The sequence below is a fragment of the Dicentrarchus labrax genome, unplaced genomic scaffold, assembly GCF_905237075.1.
Source record: "Dicentrarchus labrax unplaced genomic scaffold, dlabrax2021, whole genome shotgun sequence".
NCBI classification, from domain to species: domain Eukaryota; kingdom Metazoa; phylum Chordata; class Actinopteri; family Moronidae; genus Dicentrarchus; species Dicentrarchus labrax.
The window spans coordinates 12316539-12342345 of NW_026136706.1; the positions used below are offsets into that span (position 1 = coordinate 12316539).

Below are 25807 nucleotides of genomic sequence, written 5' to 3' on the forward strand. Positions count from 1 at the left end.
TTGTGCTTGAACAGGAGAGTCCTGAAATACACGCTGAGAAAACTCATTCCCACATCACTTTAGAGACCATCTAAATGATCTGAATGACAACTTTGTATTGTCTCCTTTTCCATCACGGTTCAATCATCCTACTGCTACACTCAAAAATAAATCATTATATGAAAGTCCATGTAAAATTAAAAGATAAGCAACTAAGTTCTAATTTACAATACAACAAAAACAACAACAACAAGAAAACCATACAAGTACCAAGATGAATATTAAATAGTACAAGGGTTTTGTTTTAGTAAGTGTACTTCAGAACAGCCTTTGTGTAATATACAGTAGAAAACTGTGTGTATTGACTCACCATGATTTGATTATACTTATTATGGAGGGATAAGAAAAAAAAATTTTGTCTTTGCATCTTTCATTTTTTTCCAGACTGTGGGGTAGGGTGGTCGAGGAGAGTGAATGCCCCTTCCTGACTAACTGACTGACAAAAATAAAGGAAATGCATGTGTAACAGTATTCTCTCCTAAAATGTTATGGAAATAAGCAATATCAAAGTTACATGGATGTCTTGGGATTTACAGTATTAGGGTTTGTGTTATTGGCAGAACTAGCCAGCCTAATAGCTCATAATTGAATAGACATTTCCACTAAAATGGGAAACAGCTGCTGTTTCACTGCAGATCTGCTGCAGAAGAGGCCTGTAAAAGCTCAGTTTGATTATTTAAAAATTAACTGACTGCACAGTATCCGTGGCATTTATGAAAAAGGGATAGTTTACTCTTGTTGTAAACACAATTAGTAAACACAATTAACTAATCATTTCATTTAGCCTATGTGTTAGAAGCAATACCTTCACAGAGAGTAAGGGTCATGTTGGCATAGCTTACACTCAAGTTTCTGCAATTTGTTAAAAGGGATTAAAGAGTTATTTACAGTTGTACTTTGCCACATTTTATCTTCTGTTTTGGATCTCCTACATTCACACTTAATGCAAATTAATGCTTTTATTTAGAAAATAATCTGACATAATCTTCTGAAGTTCAGGAACACAAATCACTAAAACCCTTTAACTTGTGTTGGAAAACTAAGCCAAAGAAATACTTGAATCAAGAAACATAAATAAACTTTTGATCACTTTAACGATGGGTGTGGAATTCTAAATGTGGAAGAGTTATTACAACAGCTGAGTTTCTGTTTTCAGTTAAGGAAGTCCAGAAACTGTAGCTAAATGTGCTTAGTTTGGTGTGGAGACTTCTGGATCTCAACAAAGACAATGAAGTGAAAACTTCTAACTAATTTATCTTGAATGATGTTGGGTTTATTGGCTGGTATACAGACAAGCCATGAGGCAGTTACTGCTAGTTTCATGGATATCGTGGCATTTTAAATCTGATTTCTCTGATAGATACAGTCAGAGCAACAAATTCTGAACAAAAACAAATGACCACTGTCATCCTGTTGCATAACGGTAACTAAAAGAAAAAAAAAGGCAAACGGATGGCTCAATGAAAGCAATCGGTTCCCTCGTGTCATCTTATACAGCTATTCAAAAATCCATTAGTTAAAAAAACTCCCTGCTAATAGGACAAAGCAATAAGCATTTTTTAACATTGCATTCTTTGTTCCTATAACAGGGAAAACACAAAGAGGGAATTTCACACTAAATAGACAGAAACTTACTAACTTGATATGACTAACTAACTTGACTAACTAAGAATGGTTACAACAAGCAAAGCCTGTCTCATGGTACATAAGGGCACCTGTATATTGTAACATAGACTTCAACATCTGTGAACCTATTCTTTAAGCTATTTGGATATTCTTAAAAAAAACTATACCTTGCTGGAGTCCATGCGAGGGCGGGGAGTGTATGCAAGTGGTGGAATGTTGAAGGAGTGAGGAACCAGGTACTCTTCAGCATCCATCAGGTCCTCCAGCTCCTCCTCATCTAGGAGGCTCTGGAAGAACTTGCTGTCATTGGGGCTGGGCAGCTTCATGCGGTCGTCACCCTGAGAAAAGTTGTTTGTGGGTGTACAGCATGTGTGTATTCAGTAATTTGTATTAGTAATTGATGATGATAAAGAAATGATGAAGAAATAATAACTAATCAAAGCATAACAATCATTTCTTTAATTGTGTCACATTTAAGGAAAAATGCCAGAAATATCAGAGCAACAAGTAGTTTACATATAAACAAGAAAAGTGGGGAATATGACTTGAATAGAGAAATAAAAATGAAATAAAGATTTGTGTCATTATTATTTTGACTTCTGCTAATGATGTAGGCTCAGCTTTACTGTATTTGTTGACTAATTTAAGCCTAACACAACCACACAGTCAGTTTAAGGTACAACACACAGGTAATGCAATTAGTAATTAGTTTCTTTTCTCACAAAGGAATAAGAAAAGTAAAATGTAATTTGCAATGGATATTAAGGGCACCTACTAATTAGTAACACACTGCATAAATTGGCAAAATATTAGAAAATGATACAAAAACAAGCACAAAGGAGAAGATTGGCTAGTTTTCACTTCAAAGCTTACTGATTTGGGTCTTAAGACAAATAAAACAAATGTGATCAAATCCTAAAGGCATCTAATCCAGATCTTGTTGGTGTGTCATCAAGATTTACCTACCTGGATGACCAGGTATCTTTGGGGATCACGAGCCATCCGAGTAAACTCTGCAGCCAGCTCCTTGAACTTGGGCCGACTATCTGCATCAATCATCCAGCCTGAAAAATGCATTTGTGTTATTGTCCGACAATGAGTTTCCAAATACATATCTAGATATTAATATCCTGTGGATACTTGATATAGATTTTGCCAATAGGCAATGACTATAAATTTGACCCTATTAATGTAATGCACGTTTTCCCACAGTATGTTTTTCTTGGCTGTAAGCAAAAGGATCATCTACACGGATCAAGATCACTTTATTTCCTCATGCTCTGTGAACTTAACTGAACCTAAGTGGGAGGAAAGGTGCAATATATCGGGTACATGTCAGTGATGATCAAGCAGAGCATTTCTGTATTCCTCATACTTTGGTGTCAAAGATTCTGCCTACGCAGACCACGTCAAATATGTATATGCCTTTTTTCTTTTCTGTGCTTTCTGCATAAAAACATTCATAATACTTTTTGCACTTTTTACACATTTTTCATTTGAAGTACATGTGCATGTGGCTGCAGTGTGAATTGCTGTCACTCAACATGAAAGGTATTGAGAGGGAACTGTGTTGAAGGCTACTACTACAAACTGAGGCAGCTTGACTCAACCACAATTGTATAGACCAATCAGAGTCCTATGAGGAACTAATGGCAGCTACGGCATGAGCTATGATGGCTGCTGCTAAAGAGGTTAGTGTAGATGCTGCTAGCATCAGCTCTATCAGACCTGGAGTAAATCAAGAATGAGTAATTGGCCTGCCAGTGCATTTTGTCATCCAACTGTGTTGAAATTTCCCACTTCTAAAAGTCTCAAAAGATTTTTCATTTAAACCATTTCCATTACATAAAACATTCTTATTTGTCCCATAATGAACAATTACAGAATTTTTGAGTTCTCTTTATGGTAATCAAGTTTTCCAATCTAAAGATAAATACTGTTTCATCACTAGAAAGGCCATATGGAGTAATGTGCTCTTCTGCCAATTTTTCGGTGAACACAAGGGTATGATGCCAAAGCAATCATGTGATCTGGCCCTGAGAAGAGCCCATCTAGGTATCCAGGGAAATAAGAGATAGAGATCGAAAGACGGAGAAACATGGCACAAGTACAAGACAAGTACACACATACAGACACAAGAGATTTCATATGTAAAAATTATCATCTTTTATTTTGCTAGCTACTTTCATGCCAATAAACCCTGGAGTAGTGAAGTGAATATCAGTAAAAGTGTTTCTACCACATGTGTGCCGTGCAGCATGTGTCTGTGCATTTGGGTGTATGAGTTCTGCATGTGTAGTGCAAAAAGAAAGGGAGATAGCCGGCAGGTGACAGTGACCTCTTCCTGCTGTGGTCTGTGTGTCTGCTTGCCAGGTTGGCGCAGGTTCAGGGTGTCAGTAAGAGCCAAGGTTACAGTGAGGCCCAAAGGCTGCAACTTGGAGACTAGAGGACAAGGCCAGAGTGGAGCTGGCACCAAGTCTTTGTCCTGGCAGCAGTGGCCAGAGGTTACATCGCCACCTGTGACCCCACTGCCTGATGGCATGACAACAGTGACTGACCAATAAGGCAAATATGTTGGTGGTGGCTTAAAAAAATGAGCTTCTAATTCATCTTCTACTATAACTCCTCCTGAACCTGAAAGATTTCTCACTATTATTGCTATCAGAAATATGTTTCAACTGAAAAATAACAGCTGGGCTGAATTTTATAATAGAAATATTTCGACTTTAAAAACTTCCCCTTTGACACCACCTGGACCCTCTTGTACAAAACAGCCATTGTGGCATTTTGAAAATCACTCAATAAAAGCATAATTATTTTTGGCTGCTTCAACTAAAAAGCAGTTTGCCCTCTCTTCACCCTTTTCAACTGTTTGAAATACCGCGGATGGAGACAAAAACTGAAAATGTACAATATATTCCAATCCTAAACAATGGTAACTTTTGAGGCTGTGGTTTGTGCTGGCCTTCCATCTGATTATATTACACTGTAAGGGCTTTCTGGTCTTTTGCCCACCCTGAGGCTCTACGTACATTTGACCATGACCATGTAGACATCAATGGTGCAGATGGGCGGCTGAGGAAGACGCTCTCCTTTCTCAAGCAGGTCTGGGATATCTCTGGTGGAAATCCCATCATATGGCTTCCCTCCAAAGGTCATTACCTCCCAAATGGTTACCCCTGAAAAGAAAAAGAGGGAATAGGGGAAGATAGACAAAAGAAAAAGATAGGAGATGACTTAATGTAATAGAACAAGAGAGCAGAAATCAGTAATGTAGAGCAGAATCAGAAAATACATCCACAGAGAAAAGAACCAGCAAAGGAAACATACGTAGAATCGAGATGAGAGGAAAGTAAAGAGAGTGAAGAGAGAGAGAGAGAGAGAGAGAGAGAGAGAGAGAGAGAGAGAGAGAGAGAGAGCACAGGGTAGAGAAGATTAAAGCATTGAGAAGAGGAGTTTACACAGAAAGAGTAAAGAAGAGACAAGCAAAGAGATGGGAGGAGAAAGAAGTGAAATAGTTCAAAAGATAGACCAGAACAAGTAAAAAAAAAGAGGAAAAGTGGAGAGACAAAGAACAAAATAAGAAGAAACAGGAAAAAGCAAAGATGTGAGGGAGCAGAAGAGATCAGAGAGGATGGGATGAAGAGACAGGAGAGAATACAAGTAGACGACAAGAGGAAGCAACAAAACAAAGGGTCAAGAAGAAAGGAGAAGATAACAGAACACAAGTTAACAGAGGACAGAAGAGCTAATCAGAGTCTTGAAAGTCATCAGTCAGTCTGAACCTTCAGTCAGCTTTAATCATGTTAGTGTTAATGAGCTAATAAGTGGTAACCAGGGTAAATGCACACTATAAGATAGAAGTATAATAGCCTGCAGTCATAGAGGACCACTGGGGACATGGACACACTAAATCATACTGATACTTTAATCAAACACACATATTCTCTTTGATATGACCCATCTTGCATATTTTTTTGAAAATCTTTTTTTAATGACTTTTCATTCAGTCATTGTAATACTTAAACTGGAAATTGTTATATTGCCATATTGTGCAATATAGCAATACAAATCTTAAGAGACCTAGAGATTGGTCTCTAGATTTAAATCTTGCTGACATGCTGATGGCTGTGAAGACTGATTTTAATATTAGAGGATTTAAACCACTTCACCACCCTTCTTTTATTTGTTAGCATTGGCATAGTGACAAAAGCCTCCACTGCTACCTAGCCTGTCGGTCTAACAAGCAATCTGGAGTTTGCTGTTCTCGCAGTGCACAGGACTCCTTTCCCTGGACGATTGGCAGTGAACCATGTGATCTCAGTGAGAGCTCTCTTCTGTTCTGACCCCACAGTGGGGGGGATGAACTCCACACTAAAGTCAGGACAGCAGGGACACTGCCCATCTTCTGCCACAGACTGAAACTCACATTTTAAGACTAAAGTATATGTACGTACCCTACTTATTACATTACATTTTCTTTAAAAAAAAAATTCATTAATTTATAGAAAACATTTATCACAAATTGGCATGGGGTGTGCACAGACTAGGACAGGAGGACTCTGCAGTGGGTGATTAAAACTGCCCAGAAGATCATTAGCAAAGGTGCCTGTGCAGAACCCAAAGGACACTAAAAGACAGGACCCACTCTTGCCGCAGCCTGTTCACCCTGCTGCCATCTGGGAAGAGGTACAGGAGCTTCCTCTGCCGTACCACCAGACTTAAAGACTTCTTCCCTCAGGCTGTGAGACTGTTAAATTCTTCCTCATCAATTCATCATACAAATTAGTAATTTTTTTTTTTTTTTTTTATGACTCATTAATCAATTTTTATTTTGTTTTTTAATAGTAGCATAAAGGGAACTGTATCTCAATTTCATTCTACAACCTTGTGTTGTATATGACAATAAAATAACCTTGAACCTTCTTTATGGACAATTCAAATACCATTACATAGTTAAAATGAATATAAATAGGTATATAACTGTAACAGATAAAATTAAAGAGACAATATAGTTACATTAATAATTAAAGGGACTCAAATGCAGTTGTAAAATAAATGATAAGATCAAATATTGGCAATATGTGAGGAGGACAGTGAGGGTAAACTGGACTTTGACTAAGACTACTAAGAAAGAGGACCAATGAAGACTAAACTGGTGGCAGCCCATGCAGTGTTTCAAAAACACATACTTTTAAAAATCAATTCCATATTGCATGGGTAGCCAGTAAAGGTAGGATAATACGGGGGAGATTTGGTCTGTCCTTTTGTGAGGAAGCTCGCTGCTGCATTTTGAACTAGCTACAGGTGAAAGAGGCATGACTGAGTTCTTCATGAAGAGATAAAAGCATGGCAGTCGGTCTTCATGTCTCCAAAATAGAAAAAAAGCTTTTACTTTTGCATTGTGGAAAAGCAAAAAGAGTTTCCGTCTGATATATGGATATATAACCCTCATGGTCACTTCACACAAATGCCTAAAAGAAAATTTTGAAACTTACCGTAACTCCAAACGTCACTCTGATGCGTAAACTTCCTGTAATGAATACACTCCAGGGCCATCCATTTAATGGGCATCTGTCAGGTAAATGAAAAGCACATCTGTTTTATATACATGCAACATTTGCCATTAAAAAGAGTTGAAACTGATAAGGAAACTAACTACAAAAGTGTTGGGTTCAGACTAAACTAGGATCATCTTTTGGTGATATCTTGGCATACACTCACTGTATAAACTGTGTTACAGACAAGAGAGGTATTACAGAATGAAGGAAAACAAGGTTTGATAAAAGAGAAGACGAAGACATATATACACACACATGCACACACAAGCTCCAGCTGTATTGGAATAAGGTGGGGCAGACGGTCTGGGATGCGGCTTAACACTGTGATTAGATTTGAAGGCCAATTCTATTGATTACAGTGATGGAGGTTGAGTGGAGGGGGGTGTCGGAGGTTAGGTGTGTCTGTCTTTCTCTCAGTGGAGGGGATAATACCAGAATACCAGTGATAACACAAACCATGATGGACACACTAGAAAAGGGGATAAGAGAGGATGAAATAGGCTTTCCTGAGAAGAGAGGGTTTTAAAACTAAATACAAAAGAGGAAAAGGATGAACAAAGATTTGAAGAGGCCAGAACCTTGTGTACAGAGAGCTCCAAGGACATATTTGTTTACTACGTTTATAGGGTTTAGAGATCTTCATTCCCCAAAAGTAAATAAAACGGTCCAATAGAGCAGAATAGTATCTCACTGACTCCACTAAAACTGTCTTTTGTGATGGGCTAAGTTCCCCCCTGAGGATATAAAACCCTAATTAATGTTAATGTCTATTGTTGTCTTTTGCACCATGTCAATAGTATGGTCCAAAATAGTAATTCAATAATACTGTATCTCACTGAACCTTGGAAACCAAACACATCAAACAGCAGATAATAAAAGCAGATAATAAGGTCAGTCATGACAGGCTCAACTGATAATATGGTACATACCAGTAGATTATAGTATAGTATCTACCAACGTTTTGGGACATGAGAACTCAACAATCAACTATCTTCTTGGCTCTGATTGGTTGTTTTTGTTCATGCATGGTGGATTCTTGGAAATGCCATTAGGAGCACTACGAGGAGCCAAAAGACTTGATTCCTTTCACAGATGGGACAAAGTGGATTTCAGCAAATATGACAAAAAAGTAATTTTTATAAAAATTACCTAGTGCAGGTTTAATGTGTGTTTAAACGACTGTTGTAGTTTTATGGGGGGTTAGGGCTAGGCTATTTCTTGGCCTGGAGCAGTCACTTCCTAGAGTCTTGTCACTGTGAGGTTGCGAGGCAACAAGTGGAGACTCGACAGATTTTCACTGTCACACACGCTACCTACAGATATTACCTGTAAGCTATCTAGCAACAGACGTCCTGATCATCTCTGTGGAAGTGTGTCGTATATATACAAGAAATTTGTTTATTTGTCGGATAGAGTAGATTTCATGTGTGACAGAGTGATGATTGGATTTACCTTTCCTCCATCAGCATTATATTCCTTCTCATTAACATCCAGCAGGCGAGCCAGACCAAAGTCGGTGATCTTGATGTGGTTGGGAGATTTGACCAGGACATTTCGGGCTGCCAGATCCCTGTGAACCAGCCTGCGCTCCTCCAAATACATCATCCCCTGCAACACACACACACACACACACACACACACACACACACACACACAACACACACACAAACAGAACAATTATTTCCTGTCGAGGTCATTTATTATTATTATTTTTTAAGTATTTTTTGGGGCTTTTTTATTGCCTTTAATTGATAGAGACAGCCGAAGGTAGACAGGAAAGGGGGGCAGAGAGAGGGGATGACACACAGCAAAGGGCAGCAGGTCGGACTCAAGGACTCAACCTCGGTACATGGGTCTCCAGCTCTACCAACTGAGCTAACCGGGTGCCCATCGAGGTCATTTATATACAATAGACCTAACTGCAGGCATGAGTGTGGTCTAGTATGCAGTAACCAGCATAAACACACGTGCAAGTATGATTCCTGTTCAACATCACCATCTGTCTTCATCATCATCATCACTATCATCACAACCACCATCAAGACCCCATTAGAATTTCTATAATTATTCGTGTCATCATCATTACCACCTCATTGTTATTTTTATGGCTATAATTCACATCAATCAACAACTAGACTGTGGAAAAGCCCTCTTTATTGCCACATGCTTGGCAATGCAATAGCAGCAGCATCCATAAGCATCAACCCAGAGGCAGGTTTTCAATTAAAGACAGGACCCATAGGAGTGAGGAATGTTGGAGTAAAACTTTTTATTTAATGCATTTACTGAACAATTAAGAAGCCACCTCTCTGCTCTTCCTCCCTGTCCATACTTTAATTAATAATGATTATCTGCCATGAACAAAAGAAAACACATTTTTCTCCAACATTAATAAGTGTTCAGGTTCAAGTGGCCATGTGATTTAACCACCACATGTATTTTTTTTTCAGTAAAAAGTATTCATAACCCCTCTGAGGGTCAAACATGGACTGCAATTTTGTGTCAGCCTTCAAAAAACTATATCAACCTGTTACACAAACACAGACCCCCCCCCCACACACACACACACACACACACACACATACTAACAGATGAATAAGTTGGGTATGAGAATTAGCATCACAACCAGATAAGCAGATAAAGAAGTTCATTCTGACACAAAATGCCAATAATGTCCTCAAGCTACAAAAGGACAGCTTTGTATAGTTGTGTAAAAGCTTTTTCAGTAGCGCATCTACAGTCTACAGTGCCTATTGTGCATCCCTGCAAGAGTGGACCTGAAGAGAAAGAAAGATCGTATCTGAAGGGAAAGAAAGATGAGGAGGTGGGGGGACTATTTCAAATTGGACGAGCAATAACAGAAGCTACTTTGTTTGAAGTGGCTAGAGCACAGAAAAACAAGGCCTTATTTGAAACCAAAACAAATTGGATTTAGCTGGAATGGGCTGGAAAGAAAAGAGGAGTGGATATAAGAGGAGAGAGAAGGAGGGGTGGGGATAGGTGGGGTTGAGTGGCGGCAGTCTAAGAAGTGAGATTACTTTGGTAAGGCTATAATCACACTGCCTCATTTGGATACCCCCCAGGAGATAAAATGTAGCTCAAGCACACACCTACAGACGTGCAACTCACATGGGTGCACCTGTAAATGTATGTGTGTGTGTGTGTGTGTGTGTGTGTGTGTGTGTGTGTGTGTCAATGTGTCTGATGGGGGATTGAAAGAAGTTGACAGAAGAACTAAGAAAAAATCATCCATGTTAAATTGGTTGTAAATTACAAAAAGACACATAAATTGCAGACATTATATGACCTAAATGAAATAAAGCCATTGTCATACACACACACACACACACACACACACACACACACACACACAGACACATAATCACATACACTGTTAAAATATGTCAACAAGATGGTGGTGTCAGAGATTTGTTATGATTTTACTGACAGTAGGATACATTTGGCAGTTTTGTTAGTTCATGTCATAACACTGACAGAATAGAGGATTCATTGAATTAAAGGATTTGTGCTTGTTTGTTTTGATTTTGTCTTTTTATTAGTTTAACACCAACCAACCAGTTGCGTATGAGCAGTGATGTTTTTACATCATTTCAGAGAGATGCAGTGCCAGACACCATGGAGCTCCAAACCTGAAGTGCCACCTATGATTCATGGAATCAGGAATCCTGGCAAAGTGTACAGCACTCTCTCACTGATAGCATACAGAATGACGTTCATGTAGCCAGTAAATTACTTTTTTTAAAACTGCATTTTAACTACATGTTTGCTTGTAGGGTTATTATCAAGCTCAATAGGCTCCCATGAGCCAAATGTTAGCTCAGCTGCTAACCATAGTTGCCAACTTGGCAATTTTTACTAGATCTATGAACTCCTGGCAGCTTTATTTAAGTGCCTAATAAAAAATATGGAACGTTTTTCAAACTATAACACAACAGTGAGTATGTGTTGATTGCCAAAATACTTGATAATTGATGTACAGTATGACATTTCTCCTACTTACATGTCTAATCCAAAGAGATCTGATCCCATCATTATACTCATGTTATATCAGACACAATCTAAATGTATATCACTAAGTTGATGACTGCTGATGTGTACAGGTTTTTGAGCAGCTAATACTAATAATATCTCCTTAAAAATCTACTAACAGTGCTGGTAACTATGATGTTGGTTATGATGCAGTGTGACCTGATGTTCAAGGTCAAGGGACGAGGTAGGAAAAGTGACACTTGCGTAGAAAAAGACGAGGCTAATCAGCATCAAAACACAGTGGGTGTGATGTGTGATTTCATTCCTCTCTCTGTGACTTTCTTCTCTCCAGTATTTTGTCCAGCTCTTGCAAGCATGTGTTGCTCAGCTTGATACACAGAAAGGCTGGAATTGAAAAGACTAAAGGTTGGGATTTGAGGTATGCCACAGTGGACGTCACTCAGATCTCACAAATCGCCAAGTCTCTGTGTGTGTATGTCATGGTATACGCTGCCAGGTTTCTGACAGATTCTTATTTGTACATAAATCGCGCCCGGTAATCTCCTCAATTTTCAAGACAATTAAGCAGTGGAGGGAGAAAGAATGGCTTGGCAACCCGTGAATTTTAATTTGCCAGCACAATGAGATTGAGAGGGGGAGGTGATGGAAGTGTGCAGAGTGGGAAGTGGCTGCAGACGTGCGTGAGGAACAAACTTTTTTTCTTTTTCTCCTCAGTTGCTCTCATTTACTGCCCTCTCATGTGGACATGATGAGAACAACTCACTGCCAGAGGTTTGTAATTGCAGCAGACTTGGATGTGACAGCCAGGGAAATGCCATTTGTGGAAGCTATGTTTCAGGTAAGCCAGCCACCAGAGAAAAATCCACGGCTTCAGACAGACTCTGTTATGATCGCACCTCCAGACAAGGTCTGCTTACCAATCAGTAGGGATCAGGCCTATGCCCCAACCCCTGCGGCATAGGATTTTACATGGAAAAGGAAGCCGAGGAAAAAAATCTCAATGGTAGGAGCAAAAATGTCAAGGCTTTGAATCACATAGAATTGCAGGGAAATTACCAGTTTATTACAAAAACCTTTTGTGTAACCTACAACAACTCTGTCACCTTTTCTGTCCAGCAGTCTGAAGCTGTAATTGCAATAGGTACAGACATTGCTAATTCCTGCTTGACTTACTGTAGGTTTGTTAAAAGTAAAGATTACAAGCAGAGTAATTTTTTAGTGTAAAGAAAATGTAATTCATAGAAGAAAAAGGGAAGGTGAACAGGGCATAAGCAGTGCTACAGGTCTGTATGCAGGAGGCTTTACCGCCCTCTCACCAGCCCAGAGAATTACTGCTCTCCCAGAAAATATTCTGACCTCCCGTCATGGTTATTTATGCTTATTTCAAAGAGTCATGCGAACAAAACCCAAGTGGACGGGATTGTCCTCAGATGTGTTTTGTGAAGACAGATTTTTTTCTTAGTGGGGAGAGGAGGGTGGAGTGGCAAAGGCTGTGAAGATTAAATCAATAGGAGAAGAGCGAGGAGAGGTGGTGCCCATTTTTCACCGGCTGGCACTTCCCACTGTTGTTTATTCTGGCAAGATAGACACATACACACACACACACAGACAGTCCCATACAGAGGAAGCTGTCAACACACACACACACACACACACACACACACACACACATACTGAAATCTATAATCAAGTGATTCATCCTGATTCAATGTTATTCGTGAGGAAACACTTCTAATGAGATTTAACATCCTACAGAGGCTATATAAACCTCTTGTGTGTTCTCTTCTTTTAGTGAGTGTGTGTTAGGTGATTCACATTTATTTTGATTATTTGTAATCCATGATTAAGATGAAACTGTTCTTTAAGTAGCTAAAAAATAGAAAGATTATGATATTTGGAATAGAGACTAGTTAGATTTCTGTTAATAGAATGCACAATTTGCTCTGTTTGCCATACATTTGCCAACTGCTGCAACAATTAGCCTAGTTTAGCATAAATACTGGAAGCAGTGGAAAACAGCAAGCTCGGCTCTGTCCAAAGTAACACGATATTAATAAAAACACCTTTATATAAAGTCCAGGGGCCTCATGTACTAAGACTTGCGTGGATTTCGTACTAGAATGTGGCGTACACTGAAAGAGTGAAAGTTCTGTAAGCAAAAAAATATTCAGATGTATCAAAACATGCGTACGCAGAATCCCACGCACATTGTCTTTGTACGTCGCAATCAACGTGAAATTGAGCTCACATGCACGAGCACAACGCTCCACCCTGTCCCCTCCCTCAAATACACCGATTTGAATATGCTAATTAGTATAAATAGGCCTAGATAGTGCTGTCTTTAAGAAAATGGCAAAAGCCAGGAAAAAAAGAAATTTTACGGAGTGTGAATTGGAGGTGCTGCTGACGGAGGTAGAGCCCCCAAAAAAATTATTTTGCGTGGCACAGGCAGTAAACTTGGTGGGGTCGGAGAACGGCACCGCAGCGGAGTTGAAAAGTTGAAAAGTTGAAAAGTTGAAAAAGAAGTGGTCAGATATGAAGACATATCTGCCCATTGCCAGAGCCTTCAGGCCACAGGTGGTGGAGTCCCTGTATTACAGTAGACTGATATACTGTACTGCTGTATTGTGAAAGGGTTACGGTATGTACAAGACGTGACGTCACCACGCTCCCAGTGAGCGCTAGTTGTTGTTGTGTGTGAGCCATGCTGATGAGACGGCGGCACATCAGTCCGCACTTCATTGTTAACTGTTAAATAAATATGCCAAGAGGCTAAAGATAATTCGAGTGTGTTCTACTTCCTCTATACACAGTAGAGGACTGCGCGCTGCAGTAAATAACCTTAACACAAATATTCTGCAAATTATTTAAAATTGTTTAATTGCTTGATTGATTGTAAATAATAATGACTTTCGCATGCAGTGCAACTCTCCCTAGAGCAATTATTAATTTTGGCTATGCAATTTCAATGCATCGCCTGTGAGTGTTGCCAACTGACAACTGACATAAGCAAAAAATATGTACGTACGCCAGCAATGAAGCTGCCGTGGAGGACCGCACATTCTCACGTTCATTTCACTTTTAGTACATCAGAACGTGAACGTGAAAAATGGCGTATGTGCGAATTTTGTGCGTACGCAACATTAGTACATGAGGCCCCAGGACTTTGTCTTGTTTAAGCCATATAGCCTGCTGGTTCCTGGCAACCTCATGGTGGAGACAAAACTCTGAGAAGTCACTGCCCCCGGCTGTGACTCTGTAAAATCCCAGTTTGTTGTTTTGTACGGATTAAGCTAATGAGAAAGAGCATGCTAATTATGACACTCTACAGATAATTTAGGAAAAATCCAGTTTTTTCCAGTCTTTATGCTAGGCTAAGCTAACCAACTTCTGGCTCCAGCTCTGTACAACATAGACATGAGGGTGGTATTTATCTTCTCATTTACATCTCAGTAAGAGGAGCATCTTTTACTTGTACAGCTGATTCAGCGTTTCCATTCAACTAGCTGGCTGTAGAGTGTCAGGTGTATGCTCTTTAAGTTTACTTAAACTTTCCAAACTTTGTCTCTCCCACAAATGTGCTTTAGCAGCCAATGTGAGCATTATATCAATTTAACATTAAATGATAAAACTTTATTATACCAAATGTTTACCCCAAAGTTACCTTAAAAAGCCTTTCTAACAAAAACAAATTCATTTATTTGGTATAGCTCAAGCACTTACTTGTGCCCTCTCCCTGCCACACCTGCAGTAAACTTGTAAAGCAGTATGGAGTACTTACACTTATTCATATAGAGCCGTTCTAGACCATACTCTTTATAAAATTATAATATTATATCCTCTAAAGCAATACCAAATCGCAGTGAAATTTACTTTGATTAGCTTTTCATGTAAAGGACGCGTGTTGTTGTGGGATACTATTCTCATTTCAAGTGCATGATACTAGACCCATTAAAAAAACATAATTACTGTGAATGAAATTTTATTCTGAGCACAGAATACGCAGCAAGAGCGCATGAGTCATCTTTGCTGTTTTTCTCTTTTATTATACTGCTTCTTTGGCTCAATTTAAGTGGGATGCCAGTATTTCTGGAGGGCACATGATTGGTGACTGTCTATTTTGTGTTATCATATTGTGAATAACGGTGCAGTTTTATTGGAGGTCTGTGACACCAATACAGCATCTGCTTGACGTAGCACATGTTTAATGTATGGTTTGGATATAAAAATATCCCAGTGGGCATGGGAGAAGGTGAATCACTGTTTAAGGAATGAGGTGAAACGAATCAAACCAATGTGGAAAAGAAACTGAGAGAAGGATGGGGGGGTGATAACACAATAATGATGAAAGCAGTAGGCTTTCATTTCATTTTGAGCTCCCATGTCAGAATGAATTTACAAAATGACATTAGGGGGCAGCTTGAATATGAACAATTTGTCTGTTCTCAGACTGTGTTAGCAGTGTGTGAGGGGAAACCTTGTCCATTTACATTTATTCTCTCTGATGAATGCTTAATGCAGATTCCACTGCCACATCACTTTTAATTAATATTCAGACAACAAAAGACTTGTGCTGATTAAAGAAATGAATAAACAAATACAGATCTCTAATGAAAAAGTGTCTGCAACTTTACTGGGTACTTTTTGTTTTGCATTGTGTGTTGGAATGAATACATAATTCTAATCTCTAGTCGTTAAATGATATGTGGCTTCAAAAATATGATGTTAACATTTTCCAGTACCACACGTTCTGTATAATATTATCCAAATCAGAACCATTGTTTTGTGCCCAGGTGAAAAAACATTTCAATCAACATTACATTGAATTAACAGCCAATAACAAAAAGTATAAAACTAAGCATTTGATTAATGGGGCTATTTGGGAGGAGTACTTATCCTGGGAGTAAATATTATATATTAACAGAATAGAACAGCCAATATACTGGTATTTATGTTGGATAGGTAGTTAAAATGTGTTACATATCCCAATAGTTTCATTTAATTTATTAAAACCAGCTAAAATTTAATGAAAATACATTGGCATTTATACACACAAAACATAAATCTCAGCATTTTTTTCAACAAATCTCCGGTTTGAATTACTATGCTCTGTCAGGACCAACCTCTCCAACTTATACTGACTCTGTATCCTTAAAAAGCATTGTGGGACGTGTAGCACTTTCTTAAGTTAAAAGAGGCTTATGGCTTCATCAAAATGTTTTTCAAAGCTTTATGTAAATTGATTTATCACAGGGAATTCTCAGGTTTGGAGCAAGGCACAAGAAAGTCTCAAGTCTTTGCACTCCCAAGTCAAGTCCCACGTCCTAAACCAATCAAAATGTGCTCTTCACCAAATGTAATGCCATTTGAACAACATAATGAACCAAACAAAAGTAGTTTTGAATCTTTTTTTTCCCAACTTGTGCTCATGAACATCACGTTAATTATTCATGGTTCTCCCTCAACTTGATTGGATGCTGTCGGATTGGTTCAACCAAAGTGAATCTGGGAAATTAAATGTTGACTTGCGAGAAATGAATACAGTTAACGATCAGGAAATTAACTTATTCGTGGCACACTTTTTAAATAACATACTTTTTAATCTTTAGGGAAAAGAAATATTTTCAAGTCAAAAGGCTCAGATCCAAGTGAAGTTACAAGTCATTAGTCATTAATACTTCTATAACCTCATACATTGGCTTTATACTCCAGACTTAGCAGAGCTGGCCCATGTGTGCCCTACTTCCCACACCAACATAAGGCCTCCAACATACAGGGTGCATCAGCTCACATGACCCCCTCCCAGTAACTTACACTTGTGAAGAACTACTGCATAATATTACATTAACATAGCAGCTGATGGTGAGCTCAGAGCAGTGTGGGGAAATATATGGCGTGTGTGAAAGGATTTTTTATTTTATTTTGTACATCTCTCGCAGTCAGGTCAGGCATCAGGTTCACCAACAGATCCTGCTCAAGGACAATTCAACAGGGTTGATGTTTGTCAGCATGGAGGCTTGAAACAAGATTCTCGGGTTAAAGGGGAACTTGGCAACTCTAGCCATTTCTTCACTGGTTTTCACTTTTGTCGTTGCATGTTGCAACTGTAAAGCAGTTTGTGTTTCTCGCTCATTCTCGCTTCTCACGATACTTCCTATTTCCAACTTAACAGGACGGAAGTCCCAAAGTTGCAAGGTTGGTTTTCCGCCTGGGGACGCTAGGGGGAGTGGGGAAAGTCACCATTTTCACAGGAACAGGCCATTTAACCATCAAAATGATTTCTAAACGGGTTTATTAAGTTGCAATGGTTGCCAAGTTCCCCTTTAAAACAAAAGATTAGTTACACTTTTCGACTATCCCATAACCATTCACTCATTTAATTCACTTCTGAGCAAAGTTTCAATTACCAATATTACAGAGGGTAATGTTTAGAGATCACAGAGGACATAGAGAATGAATACTGCTGAGCCTATAAATGATCATTGACCACATAATGATTTGTAAAGAAAGTACCAAATGGCATAAGGTGCTTAAAAAGATTGTTTTTCACTTCATGACGGTGGTATTCTACGTGGGAGATGAGGATATGATTCTGAGGGAGGTTGTGTTTTGCTGAAGAGCTGTCAAGCAGCCATCATTCTAAATGGGATTCAACCTCTTCCCTGTAACTGTCACTGTGGCAGCTGAGCGGGAAATGACCTCACTTGGACACGGCTGTTGAAGTTAACAACCCTGCTGTCATAGAATTCATATCTGCTGCTTCCAATTGAATAATCAAGTCAGGATTTAATCTAAGTTCAGCTCATGAATGTGATTAGATGGTCTGGTATCTGGCAGAAATTTGAAGTTTGTGTCTAGTCAGAATTTTTACAATAAAATTTCATTAATGTATTTCTTGTGCCAGGGAAAGTAAAAAAACCCCAGAAAAACAGGGACTCCTGGTCAGTCTGCATAATATTGTTCAAGAAAAAGGACATTAAATAGAAAATGAACTATTTGAGTAACAAATAAAAAATCTAATCAACAATCCACAAATAATCATCATAACCTCTCTTTTGGGTTCTTTTATGCATGCTTCTATACTTTGCTAGTAAAAAACATATTAATCAAGGCTTATTCTGCAATTTAAGCATATCTTTTATAGACTGGTGCATTTAAGCTTTAAGAGCGAACATTTCTTCTCTATTTTACATATTAAGGATTCAAATTTTGTTTTGAATAAGAAGAATAATGCTCACGTAAATAGTTGTTTCAAAGGACCAGTGTGTATATTTAGTGGCAGTGAAGTAGCAGAAGTGAAGTAGTGAAGTGAATCAAACAAAAGCAAAAGCCTCAGACAATAAAAGAGAAGAAAACAGCCAGAGCCCTTTGCTTGAGGAAGTTAAGCTAATATTTATGAAGCTCTTCATTGAGCTGGCTCTTATGAATGAATGTATAAAGGGTATCCTTTGACCTCACCACCCATAAGGAGCGACAGAGAAATGCTTAGGCAGTGAGAGAAATAAAGAACAATAGGACATATATAGGGCAAATAAAGCAGAATCACCTAACCTGTTTATGTGAGAATTTAAAATGTCTGTCTTGTTTGCCCAAATCACAATTGTTGGCTTCAACCACCCCTTCACAAAGGAATGAATTTATAGTAATGGCCCTAATTATAATCCATATAGAAGCCAGTTATGATCACTGGTGCATATGAAGTAATGACTAGACATTTAAAGACACTCTCATGCCAGCTGAAACTTAAGTTTGTACAATATGAATACATTAAACACAGCGAGTCAGCAAGCACTTCACCAGATGTTTGATGCTGTAAGACATTCAATAAAATTAGAATGCTGTTCAGATTACATTTATGGTCCCTTTCCCCCTTAAGAAGTTTCAGTATAGTTTAGTTTTAAGATGACTAAACAATGCCATGTGCTTTATAGATATGCAGATTCAAAATGGCTTCAGCCGACATTAAGACATATACATTATTACCAATTGTCACGTTTGGGTGAAGAATGTTTTAAATTCTTGAGCTCCACCTAAAACGTGAACAAGAATGTTGTCCAGTGAAAGCTGGACTCACCAAATATACCTTAATGTCTGCACACCACCAAAAACACCAGACCCTAACAAGACAGAAGTAGAGTTCTCCTTTCTCAACAGATGTGTGGGTCACGTATTTGTGAAAACAATTCAATTCTTTGTGGTTTTCAATCAATTCTTTGTGGTTTTATTACTTTTACTGTCTCTTTCCTTGACCTAGAGGTAGTTTTACACCGTGGAAGTGTGCAGTTGTCTTTGTGTATATAAGATACATAATGTAGGGAGGAGTCATAGAGGTTGGCAGAAGGATGACAGCCTATCATCAACATCTATGTTCTGATGGGGTCTTAGGGATTCAAGACCAAAATAAATATAAAATAAAAAAGGGCAGGTGTATATATGGTGAGGGCAAAGAAATACAAAAACACTGTCTTTTCCCCATGTTAATTGAATCATCCTATACTGATAGGTCAAAATGAAAGACGAAACAATGGTTTGGAAAGGGCATGTTTCAGAAACACACTCTTTATTTTTCTATCTCTGCCTCTGCAAGGGCACCAGTTCACTTAATTCTGTGCATCAAAAATCCTCAAGGGTCATTTTCACTTTCATATTAGAAAAATGATGCAGGATCTAGAACCGCTGATTCAAAGTTCATGCAGGGCAACAGACGGAGGAACAGTGTGCCATTCTGCAGCAGCCATTTGTGGGTAAAAACATCCCCTCAGTCTCAATGATATGTTGGGCACTTCTCTTTCATGGCAATGCAAAAACAAGCCTATCCCATGAATATCACATAGGTATCAGTTACCGGCTTTTGGTACCTAACTTCCAAGGTGTTCCCAGGTTGCCTAAATACTATTATTTGGTCAATTTGATAAATTAAGAGATGTTACAGCTCATCTGTTTAAAGGCCTTGCCACTTGGCCTGGATTTCCCACTGATCTGATTTTAATTTTAGATAATGCTTGATTTTTTTCTCTATATTGTGACAATAAAACACTACAAAGCTTGGACTCACGCTATAAGGTTTGGAAGGTTAACTCAATAAATTATATCAAATCCTGCCTCTCACTTCTGGTGCAACCCTTTTTCTTGCAATATTTCCACAGAATGACTGTACTCCCGTCATGCCATCTGTCTGTTTGGTTGTCTTTTTGTCTCATAGATACCAGGTATGGGCCACATCGCACTGTGTTGCACATTTGGTCGTCACTGACCCACATAGAACCTGGCTACAAGACTGCACAGAGTGCCAATTCCTGCAGCCTCCACACACATACGCATGCCACTAACACATCAAATTATTGTTGCTATAAGTTTATATCACGATAGTATTGTAATGTGGAGAGAGACGTACAGGCTAAGGAGAGAGAAAAGTAAAGCCAGGTACAAAGAAAAGTGCTACTTTATGTGTGTACATGCATGTGTGACCCAGATTGTGCAATACAGCCTTTCTTCCTGTCAGTTTACTTCTACAGTCACCACCGCCACCCTGCCAGCATGCCGGTGTGCCAGGCCCCGACAGGCACCTTTGGGATCAGGTGGCAGATTCATAACACATGCCAACAACATGACCTTGTCCTGGAAGGGTCCACTCAAGCCCAGTGATGGGGGCAACAGGGGCCAATGGTGTGAGTGGGAGTGGAGGAAGAATGAGACACCAGATGGATATGTTAATGTACTTGGCATGGTGTAATCTACTACTATCCCTCCATTTCTTGCTCATTCTCTTTTTCAGTCTGACTCTGTCTCTCTTCCTCTCTTTGCTAATTAGTACACACAACAGAGGAATGTCATTCTTACTGGTCAGCCTCTGTCAGCAGCAGCCAAAGAGCTGCAGCAGTATGATCGTGTTTCTGGCACAGACCCACTTAATTTGTGTCCTCTTCAATTACAGTGGCCTGTAATTTGCAGTAACAGTAAATCACAACAGAGGGAGCTAAGCTTGCTAATTAGAGCAGAGATTCAACCAAATATCTGCTAAAGTGGTTACACAATAACATGCTAAATAATGTAATAATATCTACAGGTGGTGCATTTGAATGGATAGTTTTGTAGTTTTTATTCGCAGGGCCAGATGGTGATTTCTGAAAGCCAAAAATATCAATGTTGGTCTCATGGCTGCAGAAGTTCAGTTCGTAGGACTTGGCTTGGGAACCAGAGGGTGGCTGGTTCAAGTGTAGCATAGACCACAGTACGGAACACAATTAATTAAATATATATATATATACAATAAATAAAAGTGTGGCCATGATGTTATTTTCACTTGGTGTGATACATGACAGTGTGTAAGCAATTAAACAAAGCAATTTGCAAATATTGATGTGCACGTTATAATTACATGCATCAAATAAAACATATGCAACTGTTTTTTTCTCTTTTGCAATGTGCTAAAATCTCTCTATGAAATGGTTTTGTTAATTTGTCGTGCTGTTATAAAATGTTTGTACACTGATGGGTGAACTATGGTTTGTGTGCGCAAAACAAGAAAATAATTAAAATAAGTGAGCCAAGTGTATCTTATTTGCATGAAATAGTAAGCCATGCATTTATTTGATTGATGTAGCACAATTTGGTCGTTGGCTTTTGTTTTTGTGTGTGTATTTGTGCCTGTTAAAACCCTTTAATGAAATAAAACCAGAGGTACTTGTGCATGCAAACATACGATTTTTTAAAAGCGCTGGGCAAAAGCTTTCTACTGCCAGCTATAAATGAAATAACATTGACTTAATGGCCAATCAGAAAATATTATAAATGAATTACCCTCTAAATGTTTACATATAAAGCACACATTAATGCAGAATAATGACAAATACATTAAGACAAATACACATTCCCTGCCAAATAAATAACAGACAAAGGTACAGAAAAATAAACACAACACACACTCTCTCTCACACACACACACACACACACACACACACACACACTACTGTAGTGCGGCAGGGTCCACCAACCACTTACATGTAATGATAACATAAAAAAGGTATTTAAAAAGGTTAACATAAAAGAAGGCAGAAAGCAATCGTACCTGACCTCTCAAGGAGAGAAGCAGTTTTGTATTCAATCAGCTGGAGTTTTGGCCAACAAGAAATGTGTTTATAGGTTTCTCAGTCTTCTCTCCTTTCTTCTCTTCTGCTGCCCTGTGCAGGCCATCATAATATTCATTATTTAATTTCTCGCAATAACATAATCTGAAACTTAATTTCAATCAAAGGCCATATGTCTTTCAAAAGATGACACAGTCCCAACTTCTTTAATTTAATTTGCGATTAACTAAATTGAAAATACTTTTTTGATTGAAATTGAGCGCTAAGATACTAATATATGACTTTTAAATAGGTTTACGCATCTGTGTCTGGCATAGGCATGCAAACTCTGCATGGCATCTCTGTGGCTGTCAAGACCACTACCCTCTGTTAACACAAAATGGAGAAAACTAACAAGCCGTGCTGAGCAGATAAGTATGAGTATTTCAGATTCAAGACAGAAAAAGTGGATAAAGCTGAGGCTGCCTTTCAGCGACAACAAATCTGAAATTGCCTATGGGTTTGTCACTAAGGGAGTGAAGGCACTGAACATTAACACAATGTCAATTCAAGGTTATTGTTGAGGATTAGGCCATGCCAGCTTGAGTTGAGTTTGGACCATAAGAGTTCACATTTGTTCAAACTTGTTTTTTTTTTTATAAAAAAGAGACAGCCCTAGTGTATGACTGTTTTTAAGCTTATGTTGTTTGGGATTTAGTCAGTTGGCAAAGCTTTGGAGTTTCTGTTCTTTGAGGTTTTCAGTGCTTTTGTGTTCTTCTCACATTTAAGCAAACTGGGGCTTGGTTAATAAGGTTTGATTTACTGTAACACTGTTGGTGATTTGCTTACTGGCTTGTGGCTTCACTGGTAGTTTTAGGACATGCTCTGTCAGTGTGGTCATATAGAGGGATGTCATATTTATCTTATTAAATATTATTTAATAAGATAAATTAGTTATTAACAACGCTAATACTTGGTGCTTTTTTAAAATTGAATTCATTCTATACTTAATCATGATGGCTTAGTCTACAATTACCCCATCAATGTGTAGGCCCATATGATGAATGAAATTTTCCCTCCTGCTGAATATGCAGTATTAAATCATTATATATACTCAGTATACACTCATTTACACTTCATTCAGGCCAGCCCTAGAATCAACATTGGACAGTGAGTCCCCTCATGAGTGGATTCGTTAGGTCCTGTGAGTAATCTTGCCTCTCAATAACGCGTTAAATTATGAAAACATTTAGTCTAACTGAATATAGATTTGTTCCACTATGAGCTGAGAAAGGTGTATGACCTTTTGCCTTATGAAAGTGTTTTAAAGCTTACTGCATTATTTCCAAAAATGCATGGTTGTCAATGAATTTGTCTGTATTCAGGAAAGCCTGACATTTCTGGAGAGAAATGATGTTCTGCCAGCAGCAGCGTGATTTGACATTCTTTCTGTCCTTAATCACATTGGTACAGCTTGTGCGTCTGGCATACGACAAACATGGTTATGAGTCAGTTGCTGACTGAGGTTGATGACTGTGAGAGACACCAGCTATTTAGAGGCCACGTTTATTCTGATTTCTTCACCCTTTAGAGATGGGACAGTCCCCCTATCTAGTGAGCCATCCATCTGCTGGTGTTTAAGTGTAGGCAGCCCAGTCTGTTTTTGCTTTCCAGTGAGGAAGTGTGTGGAGATTGCCTCAGGTTGTTTGCATAAGGGTGGGTGTGTTGAAACACACTGCTGAGACACCTCTCGAGTAAACATCAACTGTGCTTGATTTGATCTCCAATGTTGCCCACAGGATGGGCCTTAAAATGTGCACACTTCTTTTATTTTCAAGCAGATACTGCCTGGTAGTTGTAAATTCTTGTAAAAAAAGCTGGTATGACTCTGATGTAAATGTTCAGTACAAGCAATGGACTGGCAAAATATGCCAAAACACAACAATAAAACCTGAAGAGAATCTACCTGTGTACATTTGCTGTGCAACATTGTGAGCTGTATCAAACTGAACCAAGTTTTGAACAGAAAAAGCATAAATTATTGATTTTCTGAAAATAACAGATTTGGTAGCAGATTGTTGTGTAGCTGGAGTACTAGAATGTGTGTTGGCTCTTTGGCTGATATCTTTCCACCAATCTGCCTGTATGTTTGTTTGAAAAGAAAATGTGCTCATTAGAATGAAGGATAAAATAATGCTATAAAAAAGGAAGCTGAGGCAATCTTCCTTGGTGTAAAACTATTTTTCTTCAGGATTTTTCTTTTAACTCATAAGCACACAAGAGTTCCTTGGTTTTCTTTCATTTTCTTTTCAATATATTGGTAGTTGTTTGACCAATCATAGCCACAAACTCTTCCATAACTTTGCAAAGCAAAGACTTTACGTTTTAGTCAGCGCTATAAGTAAGGTAGAGTACTTCCCCTTGCCTTCTTGCTTTCTATCTATCCTTAATGTAATGTGTACTGTAAGTTTGCCAATGTACAGCCCAATAGGTCAGACCCGGGGGTAACTGGTGGAGTGGCCTGTGAACCTTGTCAGCTGCAGTCAGAAGAGAAAACAGCATGCAACAAGGCTTGCAACTTCCCACCAATCGATAAATGGAATAACTGCCACTTAGACCATTATACCATCCTCTTTCGGGTCTGGAGTAATGAACTGTAATAGAGAAATGATAATAATGATGATAGTCATAATTAGTGGGATAATAATAGGGCAATCACAGGGTGCCGTAACGGGAGACATTAACTGTGATCTATGATTGATCTGTTGCGAGGCTGGCAGCTTTGCAATCGAGCAGGAGTTCCAGGATGATGCAGAGAGTGTGTATCCAAGTGTGTTTGTGGATGTCATTTAAAGACAAATTCACAAATATACAGAAATAGTTGCACTGTTGTTAAGCACCATAACGTATACACAAATGCTGTCACAAAACCTTTACCTTATTTCCTACTAGGGTTCTAATGGCATCCAGTTCACCTCATCTACAGATAAACATAATTTCTTCATTACCATATCTGGCCAAGGAGATACATCTGCTTTTATTTGGTTTTGAGATATTGCTTCTGAGATTTCTGCCTTCACCTCAATATAACAGAGGTGAATTAAATTTTGTTTGAGTTGGTCAAAGCATTAATAAAACTACATAAAAAAGGCAGTTACCGAGTGTGCTGTCAACAATTTCCATTTGGAGTTTTTCTTTGGAAGAAAGTTCCAATTAAAATGTTCACAGTGAAGTTTGCAAATGATGTTGAAATCTCAGAAATAGATATGTAAAAACCAAAAAAAAATAAAATAAAACCAAAGCTTTCTGCAAGGCTAATGTACTGCCTTTATAAAGCATTTTTAATCAAGACCTTCACAATTGTCCCCCACACACTAATGACCATTGAGGGCCATTTGGGGTTCAGTGTCTTGCCGAAGGGTAACATGTGGAGGGCAGGGGTCGAACTGCCAATACTGCAATTAGCAGACAACCCATCCTACTTCATGAGCCAGCCACCCCAAT

General features: G+C 38.6%; 1 protein-coding gene across 2 annotated transcripts in view; it reads right to left on the reverse strand.

Moving 5' to 3' along the window:
* The window catches only part of LOC127365454 (receptor tyrosine-protein kinase erbB-4), a 305767-nt gene that overhangs the window by 12413 nt on the left and 267547 nt on the right, over positions 1-25807 (reverse strand). For both annotated transcript variants that reach the window (XM_051403529.1, XM_051403528.1), the window contains exons 21-25: positions 8679-8834; positions 7164-7239; positions 4698-4844; positions 2632-2729; positions 1833-2003 (exon numbers count right to left, since the gene is read on the reverse strand). In XM_051403529.1, the coding sequence (XP_051259489.1) occupies positions 1833-2003; positions 2632-2729; positions 4698-4844; positions 7164-7239; positions 8679-8834 (648 nt within the window). The remainder of the gene's footprint in view (positions 1-1832; positions 2004-2631; positions 2730-4697; positions 4845-7163; positions 7240-8678; positions 8835-25807) is intronic.